This window comes from Tachypleus tridentatus, chromosome 5, assembly GCF_004210375.1.
Source record: "Tachypleus tridentatus isolate NWPU-2018 chromosome 5, ASM421037v1, whole genome shotgun sequence".
In the NCBI taxonomy this organism is placed as follows: Eukaryota; Metazoa; Arthropoda; class Merostomata; order Xiphosura; family Limulidae; genus Tachypleus; species Tachypleus tridentatus.
The window spans coordinates 14293160-14320065 of NC_134829.1; the positions used below are offsets into that span (position 1 = coordinate 14293160).

Here is a 26906-nt window from a genome sequence, read left to right on the forward strand (position 1 = left end):
GACGTAATGGTAGAGGTGGGACAGATCAATCACGACTGAAGGTGTCCATCATCAAAGCCAATGGATGTGGAATTGAGGACCACAACAAGGATAACTTGGAATTGAGATTGGTGGTAAACGTATGCAGAAAAAGAGTACCCCAGTGTGTACTGGAGATCAAGAAGGGTAGGGGGTATAATCTTGTAAGAAAGATACAATTAATCTGCAACAAAATTCAGAGTACCCATAAAAAGATACAGCAATGTTATCCAAGGATAGACCCAATTCATCCAACTGCACCTGGATTCAAAGGCCAAAAAAAGCAATGGCAGATCGTCTGTTGTGAAAAAGTATGGCTCACCGAGGAAGGAAAACACAACCCCAGGTGGAATGCTCTGATAAGGAACTAAGTTTTGAAGCATATAGTGAAAAGACAGTTGCAAATGGCAGAGGTGCAAAAAATGTTCACAAGACTCTATGTATAAGCTTTGAAGTGGGGAGGTGTGGAAAGATCCAGTGCAGAGCCAAAGTCCTTGATGATGAATGGAGTCCAGCATCTTTAAGGCCGAGGTCCTGGCAGACCCATAGACCAGTGACCCACAGTCGAGTTTCAATCAAATAAGAGCATGATATATCTCTAGCACAGAACATCAATCCTCTCCCCAAGTGGTGAAAGAGAGGACACAGAGTATGTTCAGTGCTTTTGTACATTTGACCTGTAGCTGCTTGATGTGTGGTACAAAGGTCAGCTTACGGTCAAAGATAAACCCCAAGAACTTTGTCTCAGGGACCACAGGCAGCACAACTTCACTGATTCAGATTTCAGGATCAGAGTAAATACCCCATAGGCAGAGAGAGAGATGTTAAGGCCATTTGCTGTGGTCAACTTCAGTAAATGATTGAGAGCAGTCCGTAGCTGCTGCTCAATATACCTCATGTTCGACGACTAACATGAGATGTGAAAGTCGTCACCATAGAGTCTGTTTGCAACAATAAGAAGGAGTTGTTTAGTGATGGCATTACTCTTTATACTGAAAAGTGTGATACTCAAAACACAGTCCTGAGGGACTCCAAGTTCCTGTAGAAAAGAACAGGAAAGTGTTGAACCCACACAAACTTGGAATCTCCTGTCCATTAAAATTTTTTTAATAAAAATGGGCAAATGGCTATGTAACCCATATATGTGAAGGTCTCGTAAAATGCCATACCTCCATGTTGTATCATAAGCCTTCTTAATGTCAAAGAATATTGATACAAAATGTTATCATTTGAGAAAGGGTTCTCTGATTGGCATTTCAAGTCAAATCAGGTGGTCCATGGTGGAGCGCTGTTGTAGGAACCCACACTGGGTGGTCGAGAGGAGGTTGTTTGATTTGAAGAACCAAACAAGATGAGCATTAACCATCCTCTATAAAGTCTTACAGAGACAGCTCGTCAAAGCAATTGGATGGTAGTTAGAAGGAATCTTGGGATCCTTTCCAGGCTTAGAGAAAGGAAGAACAATAGCCTGGTGCCAGGCACCAGGAAAAACATTTTTCTGCCAAATCTAGTTAAAATCAATCAGAAGAATAGCAAGAGAAGCAGGAGATAGATGGCGCAACATTTCATAGCGTACATCATCAGATCCAACCGATGTACTGCCAGACTGATGAAAGGCCAGTTTGAGTTCCATCAGTGTAAAGGGAAGATTATAGTCATAGAGACAATTAGCTGCAAAGGAAAGAGGTGCTCACTCTGCCACAGTCTTGATGGCTAAGAAGGTGGAGGAAGAAGCAGAAGTGATAGATGCCCAGCAAATGCTTCCACCTAGAGTATCGGTGATGCTACGGGTATCAACTACTTCCAGGCCATCAGAGAGCAAGATCTAGAGGGGGACAGAATTATATTGCCCACTGACCTTTCGTATCGTGTCCCATATGGCTTTGGAACTGGTGGTAGAAGATATGCTGACTGTGAACTTAATCCAAGAGTCCTTCTGGCTTTGACATCTTACCCACCGAGCACATGCACAGGCCTGCTGGAAAGCGATGAGATGCGAGAGTGTGGGATACCCACGATAAGCATCCCAGGCCCATTTTTGAGCCTTCTGTGTCATGTGGCAGGCAGGATTCCACCATGAACAAAGATAAACTACAATAAATGAAAGACCAAAAACAAAAGGGAGGAATGCCTTAAAGCAACCTTCATTCCAGATTCTAGAGAGTCAGGAAGATCTCCTAAGACTGTTCTATGTAAAAATGGAGCCATATGAAGGTCTCATATATAAGATGTGGATAGGTAAATATTAGTGAACAACATATCCCTAGCCAGAAGATTTCAAAAACAAAAAAAACATATTTGAAGGGAAGAGAGCTAATAAACATAAACAGGCAAAAGAGGAATACATAAGGGAAAGGGTATCATCCAAACACTCCCATAGGGGAGAATTGGATATCTTGGGAAGGTGAAAAGGAACAAACAACATTGGAAAAATTTATCTTGGATAAATCTCATAGAGGTATCAAGGTCAAATATCTACACCAGGATCATTGTCAAGAAGTGGAAAAACCAAACGATAGTATGCCAAAGTGTAATTATCCGGGATATGAAGGGGACAAATCATGTTGACCCCAGAATGCAACTATGCTACAAACTGGCCAGCATATGCCCCACTGTATGAAAAGGAGGGAAAACCAGGTAATAGGAGGAAGGAGAGGAGTCATGAGACACAGGAAAAACAGACAAAAGGTAACATATCAGTGTCCCCATACCCAGAAAGTTTGAAGATTGTCTGGGGCATTCTCAGTGAAAGATGGGGTTGTAATGCAAAGGAAGAAGGTGGAAAGATGCTATTCAAATTGTCATCTTTTTTTCCTGGTTCATCAGGAAAATAAATATTTGTCTAAGATCTCATGCTGCATAATGGACTCCATTTCCTGAAATGTTGAAACCATGACCTCCAAAGCCAAAAGTGTGGAGCCTGAAGTTCGAGAAATTACAGGTTGAAGCGCAGTAGTAGTAGTGATTTTAAATTCAAATTCATAAGTCAACTCTGAGTAGAAACAAAAGTAATGACCTATGGTAACTCAAGTTAAACTGTAGAAGAAACAAAATAAAAAACAATTAGATTGTTGAAGACATTTAAAAAGTAAACAACTAAATCAAACACTACTGGTGGAGAGTTGTCACATGTTTTGTTTGCATGCTACAGTGCAACTCTACCATGTTAAACATGTAATAGATCAGAGTATTAATGGTAATGGCAAGTCAAAAATTGGTGCATATAGAAGGCAGAGCCAAACATGAAAAGTTATTAAGTGAGAGAAGGTAAGAATCATACTGGAATATAATTTCAGCCTTCATTTGTTCATTGTATAATGAGAAATAGAACTTGATAAATGATTAAAATCAATATTTCATATTTACACAATTTTAAGAGCTTAATTGAATCTGTTAATGGTTACTACTTCAGAAATGTATGTTTCGATGTCCTTTATGTCATTTTAAAAGTTATCTGCAAAACATGCCACATAATATTTTATTGCTTTTTGTATTTAAGAAAACAAAAAGTATTAAACAGTGATGAAAGGACATCAAATCAAAGCATTGATATTTGGTGTGATGTAATATAAAAGTCAACTAAAGAATATTATATAAATACAAAAAGCAGTTTAATATCGTGTAGCAGGGAACAAAATTAATTACTATGTCTTGTAGATAACTTCTGTAATGACATAAAGGACATCAAAACATACATTTCTAAACTAGTAACAATTAACAGTTTCAATTAAGCTCTCAAATTGTGTAAATATGAAATATTGATTTTAATTATTTATTAGATTTTAGACAATACACAAGTGTCGATCATTCATATTTATTTGTTTTGAGACAACTTAGTTGGCAATGGCATTCACTCATATGTGCATGAACAATTACTAACTAACACAACAATACACAACTCTCTATACAAAGTCTGATTAGCTGATATAATTGCTTTGTACACTATTCAAAGACATACTAATTTTTACTAATATGCAAGTCCAAAAATTATACTGTGTACTGTATGCATGGCCATACTATATGTGGGACTTATGGTATATGAACACTTACAGCATCAACTCGAGACACACTCCAAATTGTCTTCACGTCTAAAAACTGCATAAACATTCCTTTCAGTGCTACCAGAATTACACAGGACAGAATACACTAAAAGCAGAAGGTAAATATACTTAATAAATAAAAATGTATTCTTCATATAAACAATCATAATTAAAAACGATAAAACATAAAATTACCAAACAAGTCATTCAGACATAAAACACAAACATACTAAAAAAAATGTAGTTTTATTTTTCAGCATTACCATGAATATTCTGTATTAATTTTATAAGAACATAACTAATAAGTGAATTTTACAGTCGATGGATTTACAAAGAAAATTTCTTTAACACAGTGAAAATAAAACTAACAGTCATGTTAGGTAAATTTAATACAGAGAAAAAATACAATTACTGAAACACATTATTTATTTTTATTGTTTGAAAGAAGTAATCTACTCACTAATTCATGGATTTTGAATGCAATGATTTTAAGGAGTGTGTGATGCTTTTTTATTACCAGGAATTTATCACTCTTATACTTTAGTAAGACTATTCTGAGTATATTTATATTCATTACAAGTAAAACTTTTAAAAAGTTAATTAAGCTACTTACTTTTGGTAAACTATAAAACATAGGTGCTAATACTAACAATACCACCAGCATAAGAACAGATGATACGAGCCCTGCAACCTGTAAATAAACATGTTACCTTCACTTACTGTTTCCTAACCAACCCTAGACTGTAATAAAGTTTTAAAAACCAACATTATGCATTGTTATCTTCACTTACTGTTTCTTAACCAACACTAGACTGTAATAAAATTTTAAAAACCAACATTATGCATTGTTATCTTCACTTACTGTTTCTTAACCAACACTAGACTGTAAAAAATTTTTAAAAACCAACATTATGCATTGTTATCTTCACTTATTGTTTTCTAACCAACTCTAGACTGCAATAAATATTCTTTGTTAACTAATAATATGCATGATTACTTTACTTGCTCTTTTTTGCACCAAAACTGAATTGAAATAAAATATATATATTTGTAAACAAATGGTATATATATGTTTACCTTCACTTGCTATTTTCTAACTAATAATACTCTACAACAAGGTATTGTTCTTAAATACAAGTATAATAATAAATAATTTAAATTTATAAAAAGAAGTAGGGATTGATCTATAGTAATATAGAAAGCTTTAATGCTACAAAAATACTGAAACAATGAAGTCAAAAATACAAAACCGAGTTACTTCGAATTGAAAAAGAATTTTATCTCTGCTTTAGCACGTCACTGAGATTATATTAGTGTGTGCCAAAGTTAGGATATTTTTGTTTAGATTTTTAAGTAACTCCATTTCTTGTTTAAATACTTTCTGCAGCATTAAACCTTTCTATATTACTATAGGTGGCTACATTACGCAATATATTGATACCTTGTTTTGTTTTTATTTTTTGAATTTCGCACAAAGCTACTTGAGGGCTATCTGCTCTAGCCATCCCTAATTTAGCAGTGTAATACCAGAGGGAAGGCAGCTAGTCATCACCACCCACTGCCAACTCTTGGGCAACTGTTTTACCCATGAATAGTGGGATTGACCATCACATTATAATGCTCCCACGGCTGAAATGGCTAGCATGTTTGCTGCGAATGGGATTCGAACCCGCAACCCTCAGATTATGAGTCGAACTCCTTAACCCATAACCTGTCTGGCCATGCCAGGCCATATTGATATCTACTTGTCTTTATAAAATTTTAAATTTTTGTTACAGTTGTTTGTCTCCTTTTTTTAGCTACATTTTTGTGTACCAGCAATACCAAACGTGGGGAAAGTGTACACTGTATTTGATTTTATAACTCATAATGATCTCTACCAACCTACCCTCAAATCTAATTATATGCTCATGGTACTGTATCATCTATTACATATATATATATATATATAAAATAATATCCTTTTTGGTGCAAATAAAGATTTATTGGTACCTCAAATAAAAGATGTCTGTGAAAGAATTAAGAGTAATAAGGTTTGTTATTTTTTCAATATGCCTGTCTAGAAAAGTCACTTACTTAGGTGAAAATTTGTTGAAATAATAAAATTAAGATTCATCTCACAAACACATACATAGCAATTTTGGTAGCTTCACAAGTACAATAAGCTTTAGTCTTGCTTAGCTAATACTGTGAAAGAGTCATTGTCGATACTTAAATGCTTTAAAGATGGTTTTCTATGGGCAATTTTTATGATCACCACTTAGATTCATTATAATCCCTACTATTCAGTACTATCATACTTAATAATACATCTTACCTTCAATTGCTCATTGTTAACTAACAATAAGTTTTATACATATATATTACTTTATTAGCTTTTATATCAGCATTCTGATTTCTCTTACAAGAACTGCTAATTTTATACTTTGAGCTTGAAAAAGCCATATTTCACTGCAACTAAGTAGCTAGATTCAAGATTTATTAAATTATGTAAAGCATAATATCTGGCCAAGTTATTTTGTTATTATAATGTTTAAGGCCTGAAAGAAATTACTAAAATTAAGAATTAAAATTGACTAATACAATTAAAATAACTAGATTTGAAATTTTTCTTTCACAAGTTTCGATTAAAAGGCTAGAGAAAAATGAAAAATAGCCTTTAAACTCCAGATGTTGGAAAATAACTTTTTATTTCAACCAACATTTCACCTTTGCAATTTCATCACATAATGTTAGTGCACACAACGTTGGTTCAAATAAAAAGTTATTTTCTAATTATCTAGAGTTTAAAGGTAATTTTTCTCTAGCCTTTTAATAAAAATATGCAAATCCCTCCAGTGTGCACCACAGTTTTTGAAAGACAACTTGTACAAATACTTTCAAGAAATAGTCAGCCTTATTTATATATATATTAAATAATAAAAACTTGAATACTAAATCCAAATAATACTACAGCTTGGCAATTAATTAATATACAGTAAAACCTCAATTAATGAGCACTCTGCCATTAGGGGCAAACATTTTCAGTCTTTTTTCTTTTTTTCTACTATTTGTAACCAAAATAAATCTTTCAATAATGGTTACCTCAATATTCTGAATTAAGTGAAGTGTCTTTAGTTTTTTTCTCTATACACACACTCAATAAGGCTGGTAGTTAACATTTTCACTGCAGGCATGCTAAAGTGTGCATGTCATGACCTTTCAGAGAGCTATTCTCAACATTTTATTAAATAACTTCACTATTACCCATGACATTGTAAGTACTCAAAATCTTCAGAAATTTTTTGTTTGTAGTTAAGCACAAAGGATTATCTGTGTTGTGCCAACCACAGGTATCAAAATCCTGTTTCTAACATTATACGTCTGCAAATATACCCCTGTGCCACTAGAGGACTACTCACCCTACTTTTTGCAACAGATTTTGATGTCACTGAATTCAAAACATTAAATGATTGGTTCATTGACTTTAAAAATAGGCAGTTCCTTCAGGACAGAAATGAAGCATTAATTTGAACACCACTGATGAATGATGCTAACATCTTCCATTATGGTTGAAGGTTAACAGGAAAAAGACATTTTCAATTTGAAAAATGTGGCCTTTCTAATCACAACAATGTCAGATTGATCACTTACTGGACATGGTGACCAGGTAAAGGCACAAAAAGTAAATACTGCATGATGATTGTACTGTGCACCAACACAATGGGAGAGTTTGAAAATCTATTCATCATTGCAAAAACACCCTTTGCTTTCATGTGTGGAAACCCATCCTTCCTATAACCTACAGATGGAATGAAAAGACACCAGCAGTCTTTACAAAGAATGACTAAAGTCCTTTAACCAAAAGACACACTTGCAAAACTGGAACATTCTCTTGGCAACATGTAACTCAAGAAAACCCATATTGTGTTCTTTCCAAACTGTACCTCAATCCTATAATCCCTCAACCAGAGTTTCATAAAAACTGTGAAATCCCTCTTTGTAAAATGGCTTATTCAGGATATCCTATCAAAACTGAAAATTTTAACAGACACCAACATGTACCAAAATTGGTTTAAATGCATACACCAAACAAAATAGAAGGGTCTTAAAATTCAGAAATTTAGCACAGTCAATATGTAATCTAACTTTGCATGGCTCATTTTTTTTATATTAAGGGCACCCTGCTATACAGAGTACTTGCATACAGTCAGAATGGTGCTGTTAATGTCAAGGTTTTACTGTAAACAATCACCAATTAGCACTGATTACATTGTTAAGTGTCATTAAAAGCATCAATTGAAATAACAATTAAATCAATTAATACCACTAACTAATCAAATAATTAATATTATTGATGCTGATTATTATGGGTTTTGATTATTGTAAACTATTCAAGCAATCAAATTATTACCATTTCAATCTCTCATTATTATTATTGTCTTTAACTAAATCTCATCATTTCAACTTTGGGCCAACATAACCTAGTGATTAGTTTAGTTTACTCATGATTTGAACATCACAAGCTGAATTTCCATTGCCATCAACCATGCTCACCATTTCAACCAAATGAAAGTTATCTTTGTTTTTTGTTCATGACTTAAGGTAAAACTACTAATGCTATCTTCTACCAACCTTAATTTTAAAATATGAACCAAATGAAACTTGCTGGCAGCACCTACCACTAATTCTTTGGCCACTTTTTACAAGCAAAGAGGATTGACCATTACATTGTAACACCAAAGAGTTGGTAGTGGGTGCTACTGGCCAGTTCTTTACCCATAGACTGACAATACAAAATTAGGAACAACAGCAGACAGCCTTAGCAGATTTGCTATAACTCAAAATTGTTCAAATAAAGCTGAACCCACACATGATGCACTAACTGGTACTCTTTCCACTGAGCATGATTATCGCAACAGTATGTACATGACTCACAAATATGCAGGTATGACTATTGATTACATAATCAGTCCCAGTGATTCCTGTTGTTTGTGTTTGCTTCAACTAAACAATAGTGTAGCTCTACCTTAATATATTACTTGCTTATTACAAGCTAAAATGTAATCAGTATTACTTTGAAAAAAGTTGAAATAAGTTAACAGTCATTATTCCTTATTAGCTCAAAACAATGTTTTGCTCGTTTACTTCATCAGAAATCAGTCACCAAGAACAAATAAAACAGGAAGCACTGAAACTGAAAAAATTATAGAATAAGCTTTAAGTGGTTTGATTTACCAATTTTTCAAGGCACATGTGTTTTTAGTTTCTTCTAGTAACACAAATACATCAATAACTTTAATATACTGTTTTTAAACTTATATATATAATAACAACTTCCCACTTAAAAGCTTATGATGTGTTATACTTATAAATTTGTTAATTATTTATTAAAGTTTTCCAGCTGCTGATTGAATTAGAAAGAATTAGAATATTTAAAGATATTTTTTTGGTATTACTATGATTTTAATATTTTTTAAGCTTAAATTTCTACCTTATGAAAATTTTTAATCTCTGCAAAGAAGCCACCTAACATTATAACAAGGTTTCTGACAAAATATTAAATGTTATATTATTTTATTTTCCTAGGATCAAACAGAATTTGTTTTCAATTAATTGTATATTACCTATCACAAACTATGACAAAAACCGTTACTAGTTTTATCACATGAAATCTAATAACACTACTTTTATCAAAGAATTAGATTAAATGCTATCAGCACAATAGCATTGTGAAAATTTGTAAAAACAAACCCAGAAATTGGTATTAATTGTATTTTCAGATTGTTACAAGTTTTGTACTATGTTGTATATATGATACATTTTCATGTGCAGTAGATTAAAACTAAAAAAGTAAATTAATCCTGAATTATTGTACTTGAAGATTACTATCATATTAAACAAGGGATAATTTAAAATGTATTTAATGGAAAAGCTGAAAATAGGAAAATTGGTCTCATTTGAAAGTAATCAATTAGTTAAATATAAATGATTAACATGCATGATAATTACTTAATTAGGAAATTCCACTAATTGCAAAACTCAACATAATACTAGGAAGTATAACTTTATAAAGACAAATGTAAATAATCTTCATAGCCTCAACAAGTCACTTTTAAAATTATACATATAACACAAGAATATAGATTTACAACAAATATAACTTAAACAATGTAATTAGGTTTAATAAAAACTTTTCAAACTAAATAAAAGTGAAGTAGAAAATTACTGACACTTTAACCATTTCCAGTCTGATATTTTGTGTGTTGTGTGTCTAATTAAGTAAAAACTAAATTTTGTGTTATAAGGTAGCTTATTTCTAGTATTAAGTCATCTCTTATAGTCCATTACATACTACAAACACAAAATAAACCTGTAACTGAAATACTCAAATTCAGATTTTTGTTTTGATGTTTATTTTATGAAATTTTATTTTAGATAAATTAAAAAATAGAATAAAACTGTTAACCCTAATTCTGATTTATGTCCTTTAGCTGCAAAATGTATTTGGGGAGAAGGAATATTTAAACTTCGATCTCTTACATAAAACTTGTCAAAATATTAAACACACATGAAAACCTATGTTATAGCTTTTTAACACTCTTACGAAAAGTGGGGCCTAATAGGCCCCAGAGCAACTTGAAAGGTCATTAATATTAGGCTAATAATTTTGTATTTAAATGAAATTGCCATTTAAATCCATTAATGAATGGATTAACGAGATTCCCACTGTCCCTATCTACTATCTAACGAAACCACAGCCAGGGGAACAGGCTTGGAGAAATCAGGACTAGAAACGTCTTTTCGTAGGAGTGTTAACATGTTTGTTCTTTATCTTCAGCTTGTATAGTTTTAAACAAATGAATGTTTAAATTGGGGTGAGCTTAAATTATGAAATTCAACTGACTACATTCTTTTTTGTTTTACAACTCTCCAGATTCTAAATATATCAAGTTGTTGTAAAGCTTTCTTTCTTCCTTATGTAGATAGTAAATTTCAAATCTTTCAATTACCAGTTTTGCTAGTCATTGTGATCACATCTTCAGATAATCTAACTATATTATGATTTTGGACATTTTTTTACATTAATTACAAGTAATTAACTAATTTATTTTATCATTCCCCAACTTTTTATTTGTTTCATTGGAGTAATTACATCATTTGCTTTAGCTTCATACAAGCTATAATTTGAAACTACAGTGGAGTTCAGCACAGCATTTACAAATAAATTAATTTTAAAACATCTTTCCATAATTTCTAAAAAAAATAGAGGTAACTTTGATTAATAAAATATATTATGATAAATAATACTATTCATATTAGCTTTAATACCATTATAGCATATAATATATATTAATGCAGAATTTATTTCAAAAAAGGTAGGTTAATGTATGACATAATTTGACTTGCAACTGTATTATTACCAATAACAATGTATGAAATCTTGCTTTCATGTCACTGGTTATTATGGGCATATTCTGTAACAGAAAGAGTTAAAGCTACAATAGATTAAAATAAAGTATTAAATTAATATGAAAATGAATTTAAAAAAATATAAATTCATATTACTAAAACAAAAACTGAGCAACAGTTAGTCACTTAAAAAATTTAAGCCTACTTGTGTGCAACCTCCTGTTCTTTCTTGGACAAGACTGCGAGATAAAGATGCAGCACAAGGAAAACAGGAAAAACAAGATGATACTGTATTTGCTGTCCCTAATGCTATCAGCTCCTGATAAATATTAAAACAATGTTAATTAGAGGCAAGAAGAAACAGCATTGAATGCAACATCTACTCAGTTGAATCTAAAAAAGATACACTGTATTTTAAAAGAAATAATTTATAAACTGTTTTTACTGTCTCAGTGCTACCAGATCCTGACAATTAAAATAACATTAAGAAATCCCTGACAGGATTTCAGAACTGAGAATAAAATACTATTAGGTATCAAATTTTGAGGGTGAAACTTTAAAATCTTTAAAACAAGTGTAGCATATTATTAGGAAATTAGTAATCTAAGCAATTATTATTCAGTCTAATAATCCCAGTGTCAGCTTCTTATATATATGTGGATAGGATTCTTCACAGTAGGTGTCTGTGACTTGTTGGAAATAAATTTCAACAATGAACAAACAGTACACAATCCATTTCTTTTAAAACATGTTACAATGAGTCAAATATATATAAAAAAGTTCATTACACAGTTAATCACTACCATTGTATCCAGAGTTTTAAACAATCATCTCTTTTCAACCAAGTCATCACAGTCTGGTTCAGTTACATTGGAACACAAATTACAAGATAAATTATTCTCCCTTGCTCTGTTGTTATTATACACTCAGTGATAATTTCATTTATGCTACACAATTGGTTACCACAGTTGTATCCAGAGCTTTCAAAAATTGTCTCTTTTTATCAAAATCCATACAGGTTTGTTCAGTTACTTTATAACACAACTGACAACACAAATTATTCTTCTCTACTCTATTGTTACAATATAATTTTTGGTAATTTCACTTTAAAAAACTGCCACTAGCCACTCAAAATTAATAAACTCACATACACACCAAATCTACCTTTAGCTATCTATCTAACTGTCTATTTTTGCCTTACTTCCTATATAACTCCTTCAAAATACATTCTGTATGTGTATTTATAGCCTCACTGAAATCTAGAATATTACGATATATTATGATGCAATAACAACTGAAACAACAAGAAAATTTAGAAAGTTTTAGTAACATAATGCAATAATAATAGAACAAGTGCCAGTTTACAACAACTGAATTACACAACATATGGTTCTTACACAGTTCCATAAACAAACTTGCAATAGGTTATTGCTTCCAAACATTACTAATTTTAACACTGAAATAAAACTTAAATTGAAACAGCTATATATATCTCACACACTAATTGACAATTACCATTCAAAGAGCTTGAAGTAACAGCTCATGACAAATTATAAATTACTTTACAGGCAAGCTGTTGGTTAAGCTTATTAAAGTTGTATTTCATTTAACTGCAAACTAAATAGGTATGACAGACAAAATAACCATGTGACCAATTAGCACAGGTTGCCTGATTGCCAGTGCATCAGTAAACACACAAATCAGTCAAATAACGATCTTTCATTTCACTGCATCAATTGCATGATCTATCCCACTGTTCCAGAAATAATCAGGTTTACCACAACAATATCAATTACCTCCAAGATAAAAACATCAATGTTAGTTAGAAGCAGAAGCAACAGTTAATACCACAATATAACACTGTATTTGTTGCAATTAATATTATAGACTCCTGATAATTAAAACAATATCAGTTACAAGTAGACATAAATTTCAATGTAAAATATGTTAAACAGCTCCAAGTTGGTAAATACAACACTATATTTGTTGCAACTTGTATCATAAACTCCTTATGACCATAATGACATTAGTTAGAAGAAGAAAAAACAGAATTTGGCCTTACTTGCACCATTGAGGGGTCAAAGTATGCATGCCATGACCTTTTACCAAATATCATTCAACTGGTTTTATGTGCTTAATGTCAGATTTATCAACTATTCATTTTATCCTACATTAATTTATTTAGTGAAAGTTCATTGTAAAAGAGAGTAAATATTAGACACAATATATAGGGATGCTGAAAAAAAACTAATGTACTTTGGAGGTTTGAGAAGTTATGCATAAGCAAACTATACATTAAACAAACATAACTGAATTATTCACATTAATATTATCTTGCATTCTAGCTTGTCAATAATTGATAGAGATATCTTGAGTACACATACATTTGTAACACATTTGTTTTTTTTTTACATACAACAAATTTGTATACATTTGAGCAAAATGCTAGTACATTTCATATAGATAACATGGTAAATTTGGAATTACAGTTAACATTTCTTTTCCATTACAGAATCTGTGCAATGGACTGACTCCATGCACCTTAGGTTAATGTCATATGTAATATTCAGCTGAAAGTAAAAAACACAAAATATAACTCTGTATCTGACTTTATATCAGTGTTGCAGTTGACACCTTAATGTTCCAGACCAAGACCTGAGGGTTCAAGATTGAGACTGAGATTTAAGGGGTCAAGATCATAAACCTTGTAATAAATTACACAAGGAGAAATAAAGCAAGAAAAATAAAAACCACATACACTAAATAAACTTTACTAACATCTTAACTATGAATCTTTACATGTTAATCCACAATCTTTGTTTTAGAGTCTTCCACTATGAAAAACAAATAATGAAAGAATTATGATAATAAATGAATAAAAAAACCAAAATAAAAACAAAACCAGTATTGGTATCGGTCGATTCTTTACGATCTTTGAAGCCGAAAAGGAACACAGCAGATCTAATAGATACACTGAATTTTACCAGATGAAGTTCATAAAAACTTATAGCAATGCAATTTATAGTAGCAGTTAGTTTGGAGCAGTGCGTGTTATATTTGGAAATTGGTATACAGACAATATGGTGGTTGGTGACATAAAAAAAATAATGAAGGCACTATATCATTGCAAAGGTGTAATACCAAGAGAGTTTTATTAGTAAACAAATCTTTGATGCTACACCATGCCTTGTATAAACTCCTATGTAACTAATACTTAGAGCTTAATAATCCTGAGTAGGTGACTGGTTTCATACTGTTAAAAAATTTAAATTTGGCTGGTCTCATTTTTGAAACCCATAAAACATTAATACTGAAACATTCCAAAGGGTGGTCTCAAGACCACTCAAAATACCTATACCCCTGATAATTATAACAATAATATTAGTCAGTTTGAAATATTATTTAATATAGCATGTAATATGCTGCTGAAAATTAAAAAACAGTATAGCTCTGTATTTAACACTAATAATACTATCACTTCCTAACAATGTTAGAAGCAGAAACAGTAATTAACGTAACATTGAAAGAAAAATAAATAATGATACTAGAAAAGGAAAAATTTGCATGCAAACATCACATCTTCACTATTCATTAGAATACAATATATTTCAAGAGAAAATTGTACTCAAGGAAGGTAATAGGGCATAAACTATGATATATATATATCTGAGACTACTTTGTGAGAAAGTTATATCACAGCATACTAAATTGTGATCCCATAATATATAGGACAATCAGTTTCATCATTAATAAATTTATTCATACTGATGAAACTTAGACAATGTTTTGGCAAATGAGACATTTTTTTCAACATGATATGCTCAATCTCATACATAGTGTATATGGAAATATTATTAATAATAACCCCTAAATATTTACACATGCAGCCAATACTTCTGAGGTAAGAGCTCCCCCTATTACATTCACTACAAATTGTTTTTACTTTTGACCCTTAAAAATCAAGAGAGAGGCACATATCTCAAATAGGTATGCTTTAGTCTGTGGGCTGTTGTATGCTATAATTGTGCAAAGTAAAGTTCAGATTATTTGAAATATAAAGGAATGGCAAGCCAGGAACCATATCACTGTGAACATTTTGAACTTTGATCCCCTGCATTATTTCAAAAATGGCACAAGTCTGATATCTGTCTGTGAAAGTTGTTACAGGGATTATTTGTACAATGTCTCATCTACATTTATAGAAGTATAACGGTGTGTAGGCCAAAATATGTTTTTGTAATGTTTAACCTTTGATCCCCAGAAAACAGAACAGGGATCTAAATAAAAAAAAAATTAGAAATACATCTGGGAGTATCAAACAATATATTAGTTTCAAGACAATTGGCTCCCAAATTAAAGGAACATACCATTGTAATTACTGGAAAGAAGAAGAGAGAAACATATGGAGATATAACTACATAATGATGAAACACCCACAAAGAAATAAAGGGCAAGTAAGAAATATCTACAACAATACTATTGCAGACAATGAGCTATTTCTTACAACAATAATACAGACTAATATGAAAAAACATACTACATGAAATAATAATGAATTGTTTAAAAGCAATATTATAGAAGATATATAAAGAAATGTCTAAAGCATTACCAATAAGGGAGCCTTCAGTGTTCTCTATAGAAATGAAAAACTCATACAGTAGTTTAAGCCAACAATGGGCCCCTAAACCATACTCCCAAACAGCACATAATAACATCTTCATCCACAAAGTAAAGGTTATAGTATAGTTACAAAAGAGAAACATTCAACAAAAACATTTTGATGGAGATGGCAATATATCATGATATAAAAATATATTAAACAAGGATTTAAAGTTGATCATTCTAGCCACATTTTGAAGTCAATGGCTGTTTTCTTTTTAAGAGAGACAAACAAAGAAACTGGAAGCCCTGTAATCCTATTTAATCACATATCTATTAAAACCCTTGATGCAGCTCCAATGAGCTCTTGTGTCTTTGGTCTGCTTAAATTATATGTTGGAAACTTACATCCACATACAGTGGAGAGACTATGTAAAATCTGTCAAAATGTGTGATCAAAGACTAACCTTGCCATCCTTTGCTGAAGCTTGTTACAAAATCAATTACAATGTCAGGCAGTAGTGTTCAGTCTGACTTTGGACAAAGTAGTTTCAAGGGCAGCATAGGACCTAACACATCATTGTATTCTAGGGATAGCTGATATTGGCATTAAAACTTCAATTAAAAATACAGTACAGTACAACGTTTCCACCTTCTTAATCTGAAGATGACCTAAGAAAGTCAAAATGTTATTCTGTACTTTATGCTATTAAAGTTTTAGTACCCATACCAAACATCTTTAGAATACATTTTTACTTCAGGTGGGTTTCTTGTCATCATGAATTACTAAGACATCATCCTTATAAAGTTGAAGTAACTTCATCAATAAATTATAAAAAATTCTTATAGCAATGCTAATGGAGATGAAAAAGGAATAAAGAACAATAACAAAGATTACATATTTCAATGCTGAAAGAATACTTACTATAATTGTATATCAAATAACTGTGTCTGTGTGTTCTACTTCTTAAATTTAAAGTATTTATTGTTTTTTCACTAAAACAACTTCACCTGGTTTGGATCAATGGTATATTTGTTTCTCTTGGCAAAGATTTTGGCAAGTGACAGTGCAACAGCATATGAAACTATGGCTATGGCAATGGCATCTGTAGCCAGAGGAGCTAGAAGGTCACTTCGAGGAGGTACAGGTTCAGGTATGCTAGAAAAATAAACAGTTGAAACATTTTACTAATTTTACTGCTCTTAAAGTTAATGCACTGTCTGAAAGACACAGCAAAATAACTTTATCAAGCACTACATGCTCATGAGTTATGTCAAAATTATAATGATAATTGGAAATGTAATTAAAACTTAAAATAATATTTGATCACGCCTTTTGACAGAACTATATTGATAATTGTAAATACATTTACAACTATCACTATAGTTCTATAATACATGAAAGGTCATATTTATGACAAGTGGCAAAACAATTCTCTCCCATTATTCAGTTGCTATTTTCATGCTTCTGTAGGAGTGATAAAAATGTGTAAATATTACTAAACATTAGTTATAAATTAACTCTTTTATGATGGATCACAGGTCAAAGGCCATGTCATCACATTTGTTGACTTGCATTCGAAATTTTATTAAACTACTATTTTATGAATTTATATCAATAAGTTTGGAATCAAATTGTAGATTATAACTAAAACTTTATTATATATGAGATAATTTCTTATTTTGAAAGTAAATATTAAAACAACACATCCAAATATAGATTTTAGTGAATCATGTAGTACGTTGTTGAATGCTGCACTCTTCAAAATTAGATTTTTGTGATATCAAAATATCAAGTCTATAGTTTCATACAAATTAGAAACTCAAATTACTAATATTATCAAGCTATAACATACAATAAGAGCCTCATATGATTTTTGTATTTTGTCAAAATATGGCTTATGTACTGAATAAATCACAGTGGGCCAATTCACATCTTTCAATTTTTGGAAATGGCCCCTTATATACAAGGGACATAGCATCCTTAAGTAATATTCTTCCCCTTGGAAACAAAAACATGTAAAATTCATTTTTAAATATCATAAATTTAACGTTTTAACTTACCCTGTAGGAATATGACCCATAATCTCTACTCCAAAATTTTTGTTAAAATTTCCCAGATAAGATGCAACAGTACTTATTACAACCTGAAAATATCAAAGAAAGCATGTAATAAAATAATTATTTTAATACATTGGCTTTACCATTTTCTTAAGTCAGCAATAAACAAAAACAATGCAATAAATCATTTACAATTTTTAAGTTATTCAACTCTTTCTGAACATATCAATTACACTCATATTACTAAATACCAATAAAAAATTAAAAAAACCTATCAAAAATGCAAAAGAAGACCTTTGTATAGAGACTATTGATTCTCATATAAAATAAAGATGTAATCATAAAATTCAACTATATAGTCAAATTTTTTAATTTTATCTAATGATACTTTGAAAGTTTCCTGGAACTGTTAAGTGGTGAGGACTCCCCTACTCCACTAGAAGAAAGGGAGGTGAAAATGCATTGGAGAGTCAAGAGAAACGTTGACACCTAATAAAGTACAATGGGTGATCATAAAACTCTATTTTGAAAAACAGACCATACTGATTTATTCAATAGAGGCAAGGAAGAGATAGGCAGCTGTCTCATGAACATGAAGTCCATGGGCGGCATGTTCTAGAACTGGCCAATTTATGAAGTAAATATTGTGAAGTTATTCATCTAAAAGTGATCTTGTGAAACACTTCATCTCAAAGGTCAGCATGTGTAGCCATGAAAAGAAAGCAAGATTCAACAATGTTGTACAGTTTAATTATAGAGTTAAAGAATTCCTGGTTAGGAGCCATTCACCACAGAGTAAGATCCAAGTAATGAAGATATAAAGATTGGGCTTCTGAAATAAAATAAGCAAATAACAAAGACTTACTGAGTGTCAGAGTCTCACCACAGATTGGAGTATAGCTACAGCTGGAAAGTGAGAACCAGAGGAAGCTGAATCCATGATATGGTATAAATAGTGGGAGATGAATGTGTTAAAATTAATCCATATTCTTAATTGCAGGATCTCCTCTAGAAGGCGAGAAGTGAGGGAAAAGGTAAAATGTTGAATTTGATGAGAGATAACACAATACAAAGTATGCTGAGAAGTAAATGAGGAAAAATAAGCTCATTGGTTCAAATGATTAACTCAAATGGTATAGTAAAAGGAAGAGAGATTCCTGGATGAAGAGGGTTCCCAAGGGATAAAAAGAGGGAAACATGAACCATGAAAGGAAGTTGTATGGATTATGTAATAATAAAAGGCATGAACAAGACATAAAATCTATCAGGATACGGATGGGGATAGAGATGAGAAGTAAAGAGAAATCAGTGAAGAGTAGGAGTTACCCTCATGAGTCACAGAGGTTGTGGGGAGGAAGGAATGACCCAAAATAAAGGAAAAGAAACATATGGTGGTAAAGTGTGTATGTTATGTCTATGGTAAATAAGCCAGACCATTGCTACCCACAGGTCAGAAAGAGAAAGAAATATGCCTTGAAGGACAAATTGAACAAAAAAAGAAAACGAGGATGTAGGTCAAAAGGAGGTAAAGAGATGGAGGACCACATTAATATCCCAAAATGGAAGGACATGTTGTCAAGATAATCAAAAAATTAAAAAGAATGGATTAAGAAAGGAAGGATGGGTGAGAGAACAATTATGTGGTCACAAGAAAGGCAAAAGGTATAATATAGAGCTGCCCAATAACCTAAAATGAAGAAAACCAAAGACCCACAGTAAAAAAATACATGTGAGAAGCTTGGAAAAACCAGGAACAGTAGAGGGAGCAGCAGTAAATCCCCAAGTCTGGACCTGTGTGCAAAAGATTTTCCATTTTCACTGATACAATTCCATTTAGGAAGAATGGATGGATTGAACCAAATGAGAAGTTATGTGTGACTAGAGAAAAATGATCTCCTTGCCAAGGACCAAATAAAAGCAAGTTGTGGAAACAGAATACATGAAGTGTTTGATAGAAGAATAAATGTAGAGTAATTTCTATGCTCAATCAAGAACAGTTAATTTTGTGAGCAAAAGGAAGTACTGTATCAGAAATAACTTTCAGCTAAATTTTGGAGTGCAAAGATAATCTTTATGCTCTCCCATTGATCTACAAAACTCTGGATGTACAGTTTTTTGAGAAAGTCAGCTGTGTAAAACAATACTTGATATTTAAATGCTAGAATGTAGCAAAAGCATTTTGAAAATATGAAGTCAGGAAAGCACAAAAACCTCAAAATGTAAGAGACATTGTTAAAGTTTCAACTATAAAATATTCATACAATATTTATATGTATGATCTAGTTTTTGATAAAATCTGAGATATCCAACATTCACAAAACACTTGTGCACATTTTGGTCAATGTTTCAAACATTCAACTTTCACAAAATATTTATGTATATGTTTTAGTCAATTTTATGACACACCAAATATTCACAAGATATATATATATATTAGACAAAGTCTGTCCAATATTCACAAGATATATTTTAAAGTTTCACACATCTAACATTCACAAAATATTTGGGTGTATATTTTAGACATTAAACATTAATATGTACTCAGATGTGCACATAACAGGCCTAGCTCTACTAAGTAAACTAAAGAAATAACTACTGAACTAAAGGACCATGAACAGATAAAGTGCTTCCTGTCACCACTGACAGAATTCAAGAAAATGACTGAAGGTAAATATCTGGGCCTTAGAGCATTTTGTTTTTGTGGTTATATATTTGTTACTGTGAGAAATATGGTGGCCAGAAAAAAAAAAGTTTCAGAGAGGAGTAAAAGCACAATGAGAAGAAATGTAATTTTGGACAAAGAAAAGTGTTCATTTAATGTGACAAGAAATTCAAACTCACAAGAAGAATAAGTTTCTTAACATATGCAGTGTTGAGGAAAAATGAGCCTCTGGTCATGTGCTACAAACGTGATAGCCAGAGGAAATGAAGGTTTAATCATATGAATGAAATCAATGTGCAACAAAGATAAATGTAATATAGCAATAAATAAAGAAATTAAAATAGTACAAGAAAAGGTCACAAGCAGTGCTGAGAAAAAGAATGAGGCTATGAATATGCACTGGATCCTAATAGGACAACTGTGCATAGAGGATGTGTCACCCTTCTACTGGTGGAGAGCTACAACATTATGATATTTACAACATAGGCTGGTACAATATACATAAACCATTAAAGGGTGGGAGTTTGGTTAAGGCTTGAGACATACCCAGTGAGGTAAGTAGAATTTCTAAAGCTAAAGTTTGATAGTGTATCAAATATTATTAGTATTGAATGTTATATCCTAAGAAGGTGAAGGTTGGATTCATTATTAATATATAAAAAAATGTATTACTAATAATTATTATTATTTCCTGAAAAATATACTTAATTTGTGTATCATTTATTATTTGTATTGGACAACAAATCTCCAGAAACCAATGGCTGTATTTCTAAAACATTAACATATAAAAAGCATGCATTAGTATTATTTATTATTGTGACCTAAGGAAACAAAGTAGAATTAACATATCACTTACATTCTATTTATTCACGTTGTATGTTTGTATTACAACATACTCCTTCCACAATTTGGATGCAGCAGGAACAAACATGTAAAGTGGACTAGTTTGTCTAGAGGTGTCTTTACCTTCATTGATAGCCCTTTCCACCCCAGGGAGCTAAAATGTAACGGAGACAGGTCACACAGGCATGCATGAAAGGGGACTAGAAATAGGTTTTCATGATTGATAAACCTAAATCTAGCATCAAAGTTTGTGTTTCTGGCCCCTTTGTCATCCAAGAAGTAGAAAGTTTGGAATTACGCTCATACTACCAATCTTGGAAGTAGCACATGGGCAGGTATTTTAAGAGAGTAACCACAGAAATAACAGAGGATAATACAGAAGCCTGTGTTAGGGCCTCTATGGTTCATGAGGGACCTTTTGGTCCACACAACAGAGCATGAGTATATGTTTGCTTGTTTTGAATTTCACATAAAATTACACAAGGGCTATCTACACTAGTCATTCCTAATTTAGCATTGTAAGACTACAGGAAAGGCAGCTAGTCATCACCATCCACCTCCCCCCAACTCTTCGGCTACTTTTTTACCAATGAATAGTGAGATTAGGCATTGCATTATAACACCCCCACAGTTAAAATAGTAAGCACATTTGAGGATTTGAATCTACAACCATCAGGTTGCAAGTCAAGTGCCCTAACAAACTGGCCATGGGTATTTCATGCAAGTTCATATTATTTATCACTGTATCTAAAAACTGTTTGCTGGATTTATATTTATTGTATTTTCAACACAAATGAGTTTTATTTTTATCCAGTTAGGTTATCATATACAATAAAAGTCCAGACGTTAAGTGACTAAACACTAAAAACTCACATAATAATGCACCAAGATGAACATATAATGAAAAGCTTAAGTCAGGAAAAAAATTAAAAAGTACCAAGATCTGATTCTTATCAAATTAAGGAGTAATAACTGAAATACCCTTATACTTACTACTATTAAGTCTATAGGAACAGGCATTTTGAGCTTCTTACGAAACCTAGCATTGATTTGTTCCTTCACCAATGCTAACACAAAAATAGCAATGGCAGAAATGATAACAGTAGCTGGATTTGCCATTCCCAGAACAGAGAAGATATCAATATATGTCTAAAAGATATGAAAGAAATAAACTATATATGTGACACATGATACCAGACAAGAATAAGATGCCATAATTATTATGAAAAACCTTATTTTAACAGTGGAATTTCTCCCAATACTGTCTGAAACAATTTCTGTTGAGAAAATCTCTCCAATATACAGTTACAACAGAAAGTGTTCGTACCCCTGCGTCGTGAGTAGTTTCTTCCTCATAATTTAAAAAGTATCACAATTAGGATAATGAAAGTATAATTTATTATAAATATTATACTAACACATATCTACATAAATTTTTATGTAAATTAAACAACAAATAAACTGTTTATAAACAAATAACCAATCATAGGAGGGGCAGAAAGTGTTCGTGCATCTACTTTAATGGTCAGTTGTGTAGCCTTTCAGGTGAATTACTTGGTGCAATCTCTCCTCATAGCCCTCCATGATTGTTTGACAGTACTCAACTGGTATTTTCTTCCATTCTTCTTTACAGAAGGCTTCCAACTCTAACAAGTTTTTCGGATGATGCTGATGAACCCTGGTCTTCAACTCATGCCAAAGGTTTTCAATTTTTACAGGAATATCAGTTTTTTTCACACATTCTGAAATGTATGAACACTTTCTGCTCCTCCTATTTTTGGTTATTTGTTTATAAACAGATTATTTGTTGTTTAATTTACATAAAAATTTATGTAGATGTGTGTTAGTAAAATATTTATAATATATTATACTCCTATTTGCCTAATCATGATACTTTTTAAGTTATGAGCAAAAAACCTCTCAGGACACAGGGGTACAAACACTTTCTGTTGTAACTGTACTAATAATAATATGCATGTTGAAGCTCTCTGTACATAAGCTAATAATGGTATACACTGTAATATTTAGTTAGGTGATAAAATGTCTATTTTATGACTTTACAGAATTACACAGTATAATTTAAATTAATTAGCTTATTAGTAGCCCAATGAAACTTATTTCTACTTAGAAAAATTAATTTAAGAAAGCAATAACAAACATATATTATCTTCAATGGTCCATGAAATCTGGAGATATGAATATCAAACAGATTTCTTATTTGAGAAGTAGCAACATGAATGGCAGCTCCAGTTGAAAAACCAGAAATCAGATGATCTGACAGAACTATTGATAAAGATCCCAGACGAAGCAAGCCCATTGACACCTTTAAGAGAAAAAATGGTTGTAAAATTACACTAATAACAGGACATGAATTTAATTTCTTTGCATCAGGCTTTCCAATGAACTTATCCAATTTAAGCTACTTTTCTTTACATCATAATCTAGAATCTTATTTTTGTTTGTTTGTTTGTTTTTGAATTTTGCACAAAGCTACTCGAGGGCTATCTGTGCTAGCCGTCCATAATTTAGCAGTGTAAGACTAGAGGGAAGGCAGCTAGTCATCACCACCCACCGCCAACTCTTGGGCTACTCTTTGACCAACAAATAGTGGGATTGACCGTCACATTATAACGCTCCCACGGCTGAAAGGGTGAGCATGTTTGGCGCAACAGGGATGCGAACCCACGACCCTCAGATTACGAGTCGCACACCTTAACATGCTTGGCCCTGCCGAGCCCAAATCTTATTTTATCTAAGTGTGAGAGATTGCTCATTTGACATAGTACATAATATAATTTTCTTTAACAAATGTAAATCAAAATGTTTTCAGTAAACTACCTTGTTGTCGACAGTAAATTGAAGTGTTAACACTAACTGAAACTGCAAGTTTAATCTATGAATGTGCATACAAGTAAGTTTTTATCAGTCTGCACCAAGATAGACCAGTACTTCACTATCAAGGGGCAAGACTAAAATAAAAACACTGATTTCAGAGTACTTTGGTTTCTATATCTTAAAAGTTACATTAATTTTAATCACAAAAATTTTGTTGAATGTAAGCTTTCATCCAAACTATATGTAAAGAAGATAAATTATAAATTCTACCTGAAACAAGCCAGTGGTCAGGCTTAAAGCAACAATAGCTTCTTCTTTACTTGGAGGCCAGCTGGTTTCATAAGTTTTCATTGCAACAACAGCTTCACTTGTATTTTCCTGTTCAACATGGGAAGCATTGTGCTTATATGAATCAACTGCTCCAAGTTTACTTACAGCACTGCTAATCATTAAACTCACCACAGCAAATGTTCCTGAAAAGATTCAGCCCTCGTATGTGAAAATCTTATTAATAACCTGTTACTTTCAAAATGCCATTCAATCAATAAAGTTAAAATTAAAATTTGTTACAGCTCTAAACTGCAGACTATATGAACTAGTTCATACTTCAGAATCTTTCATAAGCAAAAAATAAAATAAAATATTCAAACATACATTAATCAACTTAGTATCCTCTCTTTAGAGGCTTTACATTTCAGCCACAGGGAGCAGAATAAATGAGACTGCCTACCTACAGATATGTGTCTAGATGTCCCCATCAGGAAGTAAACCAGGACTGGGAAGAAAGACACATATAATCCATTAACAGGATCAACTGATGCTAATAGTCCATAAGCCATTCCTGAGGGGAAATACAATAGCATATTTAATATAATTTATTAACAATAGCCATACAATAGACTATGTTTCAAATTTATTTTCTCTTAATTCAAATATGCATAAGTATTCCAAGAATACAATATATCTTAAATGACAATAACAAACTGAATTTAGAATAACCTTTTACACACTTGTATTTATATATTATGGACGTCTTCATCAATCCAATCTTTATTTATTTTATCAACTTAGAACAAAGAACTCCACAAGCCAAGAAGAAAATATACAAAACCAATGTGAATGTGATATTAAGTTAACAAACATTGATATATAAATATAATGAAATTATCTCATTTTAGGAATGTAGTACTCTTACATTAACAAAATGGGCTTCTATACACAAGTAAACATAAGTTTCATTTGTGAATCATTTCTAGAAAGTAACCTTCTATGTTCAGTAAAATAGGAAAAAAACTAATAATGATGCTTATCCAATGGCCTTCTACATTGTTTCTTCACTTACTTTGTTTAGTAATTAAAATAAGGTTAATACAAAGTTTGTCCATTAGTAACATAAGATTGATAGAAAGTTTGTACACTTCTCTTTCTTAGTGAATAGAATAAGGTCAATAGAAAGTATGTCCATTTTTCCATGTTTGGTGAGTGAATTAACATTAATATCAAGTGTGTCCAATAATAAAATAAAAGTAATACAAAGTTTGTCCATAAGTAAAATAACACTAATATCAATTTGTCCATTTGCTTTATATGGCAGATAGTACAACGTTAACACCAATTTATCCTTAAGTAAAATAAGATTAATACCAAGTTCAGCTACTTACCTTGTTTGGTGGGTAAAGTAAGAGGAATATCATGTTTATCAATGAGTGAAATAAGATGAGTATCATGTTTATTTATGAGTAAAATAAAGGTGAATATCATGTTTATTTATGAGTAAAATAAGGTGAATATCATGTTTATTTATGAGTAAAATAAGATTAATGCCAAGTTTATCCACATACCTTGTTTGATGAGTAAAAGAAGATGAATAGTATCTTTATTAATCAGTAAAATAAGATTAATACCAAGTTTATCTACCAAGTTTGTTTGATGGATAAAATGAATATCATGTTTATTAATGAGTAAAATAAGGTGAATATCATGTTTATTTATGAATAAAATAAGATTAATGCCAAGTTTATCCACATACCTTGTTTGATGAGTAAAAGAGATGAATAGTATCTTTATTAATCAGTAAAATAAGATTAATACCAAGTTTATCTACCAAGTTTGTTTGATGGATAAAATGAATATCATGTTTATTAATGAGTAAACTAAGATTAATACCAAATTATCTACTTACATTGTTTGGTGGGTAAAATAAGATGAAATCACATTTATTAATAAGTAAAATAATAATAATAATATGGTTATACACTTACCTGGTTTGATAAGTAAAATAAATTGGATATCATGTTTATTAATCAGGAACATGAGATTAATATCAAGTTTATACACTAACCTTGTTTGGTGGGTAAAATAAAATGAATATAATGTTTATTAATAAATAAAATGAGATTAATACCAAGTTTACCAACTTTCCTTCTTGGTGGGTAGAATAAGATATGTTTATTAAT

At 31.6% G+C, this 26906-nt stretch overlaps 1 protein-coding gene across 6 annotated transcripts in view; it reads right to left on the bottom strand.

Annotated features, from left to right (window-relative positions):
• The window catches only part of LOC143250572 (prestin-like), a 79259-nt gene that overhangs the window by 35694 nt on the left and 16659 nt on the right, over positions 1-26906 (bottom strand). For 4 of the 6 annotated variants that reach the window (XM_076501334.1, XM_076501335.1, XM_076501332.1 and 1 more), the window contains exons 4-12: positions 25181-25291; positions 24721-24923; positions 23774-23938; positions 22609-22764; positions 18114-18196; positions 17061-17208; positions 11656-11769; positions 4672-4749; positions 4069-4164 (exon numbers count right to left, since the gene is read on the bottom strand). In XM_076501334.1, the coding sequence (XP_076357449.1) occupies positions 4069-4164; positions 4672-4749; positions 11656-11769; positions 17061-17208; positions 18114-18196; positions 22609-22764; positions 23774-23938; positions 24721-24923; positions 25181-25291 (1154 nt within the window). The remainder of the gene's footprint in view (positions 1-4068; positions 4165-4671; positions 4750-11655; positions 11770-17060; positions 17209-18113; positions 18197-22608; positions 22765-23773; positions 23939-24720; positions 24924-25180; positions 25292-26906) is intronic. The other 2 variants (XM_076501336.1, XM_076501337.1) reach the window with 2 other exon arrangements.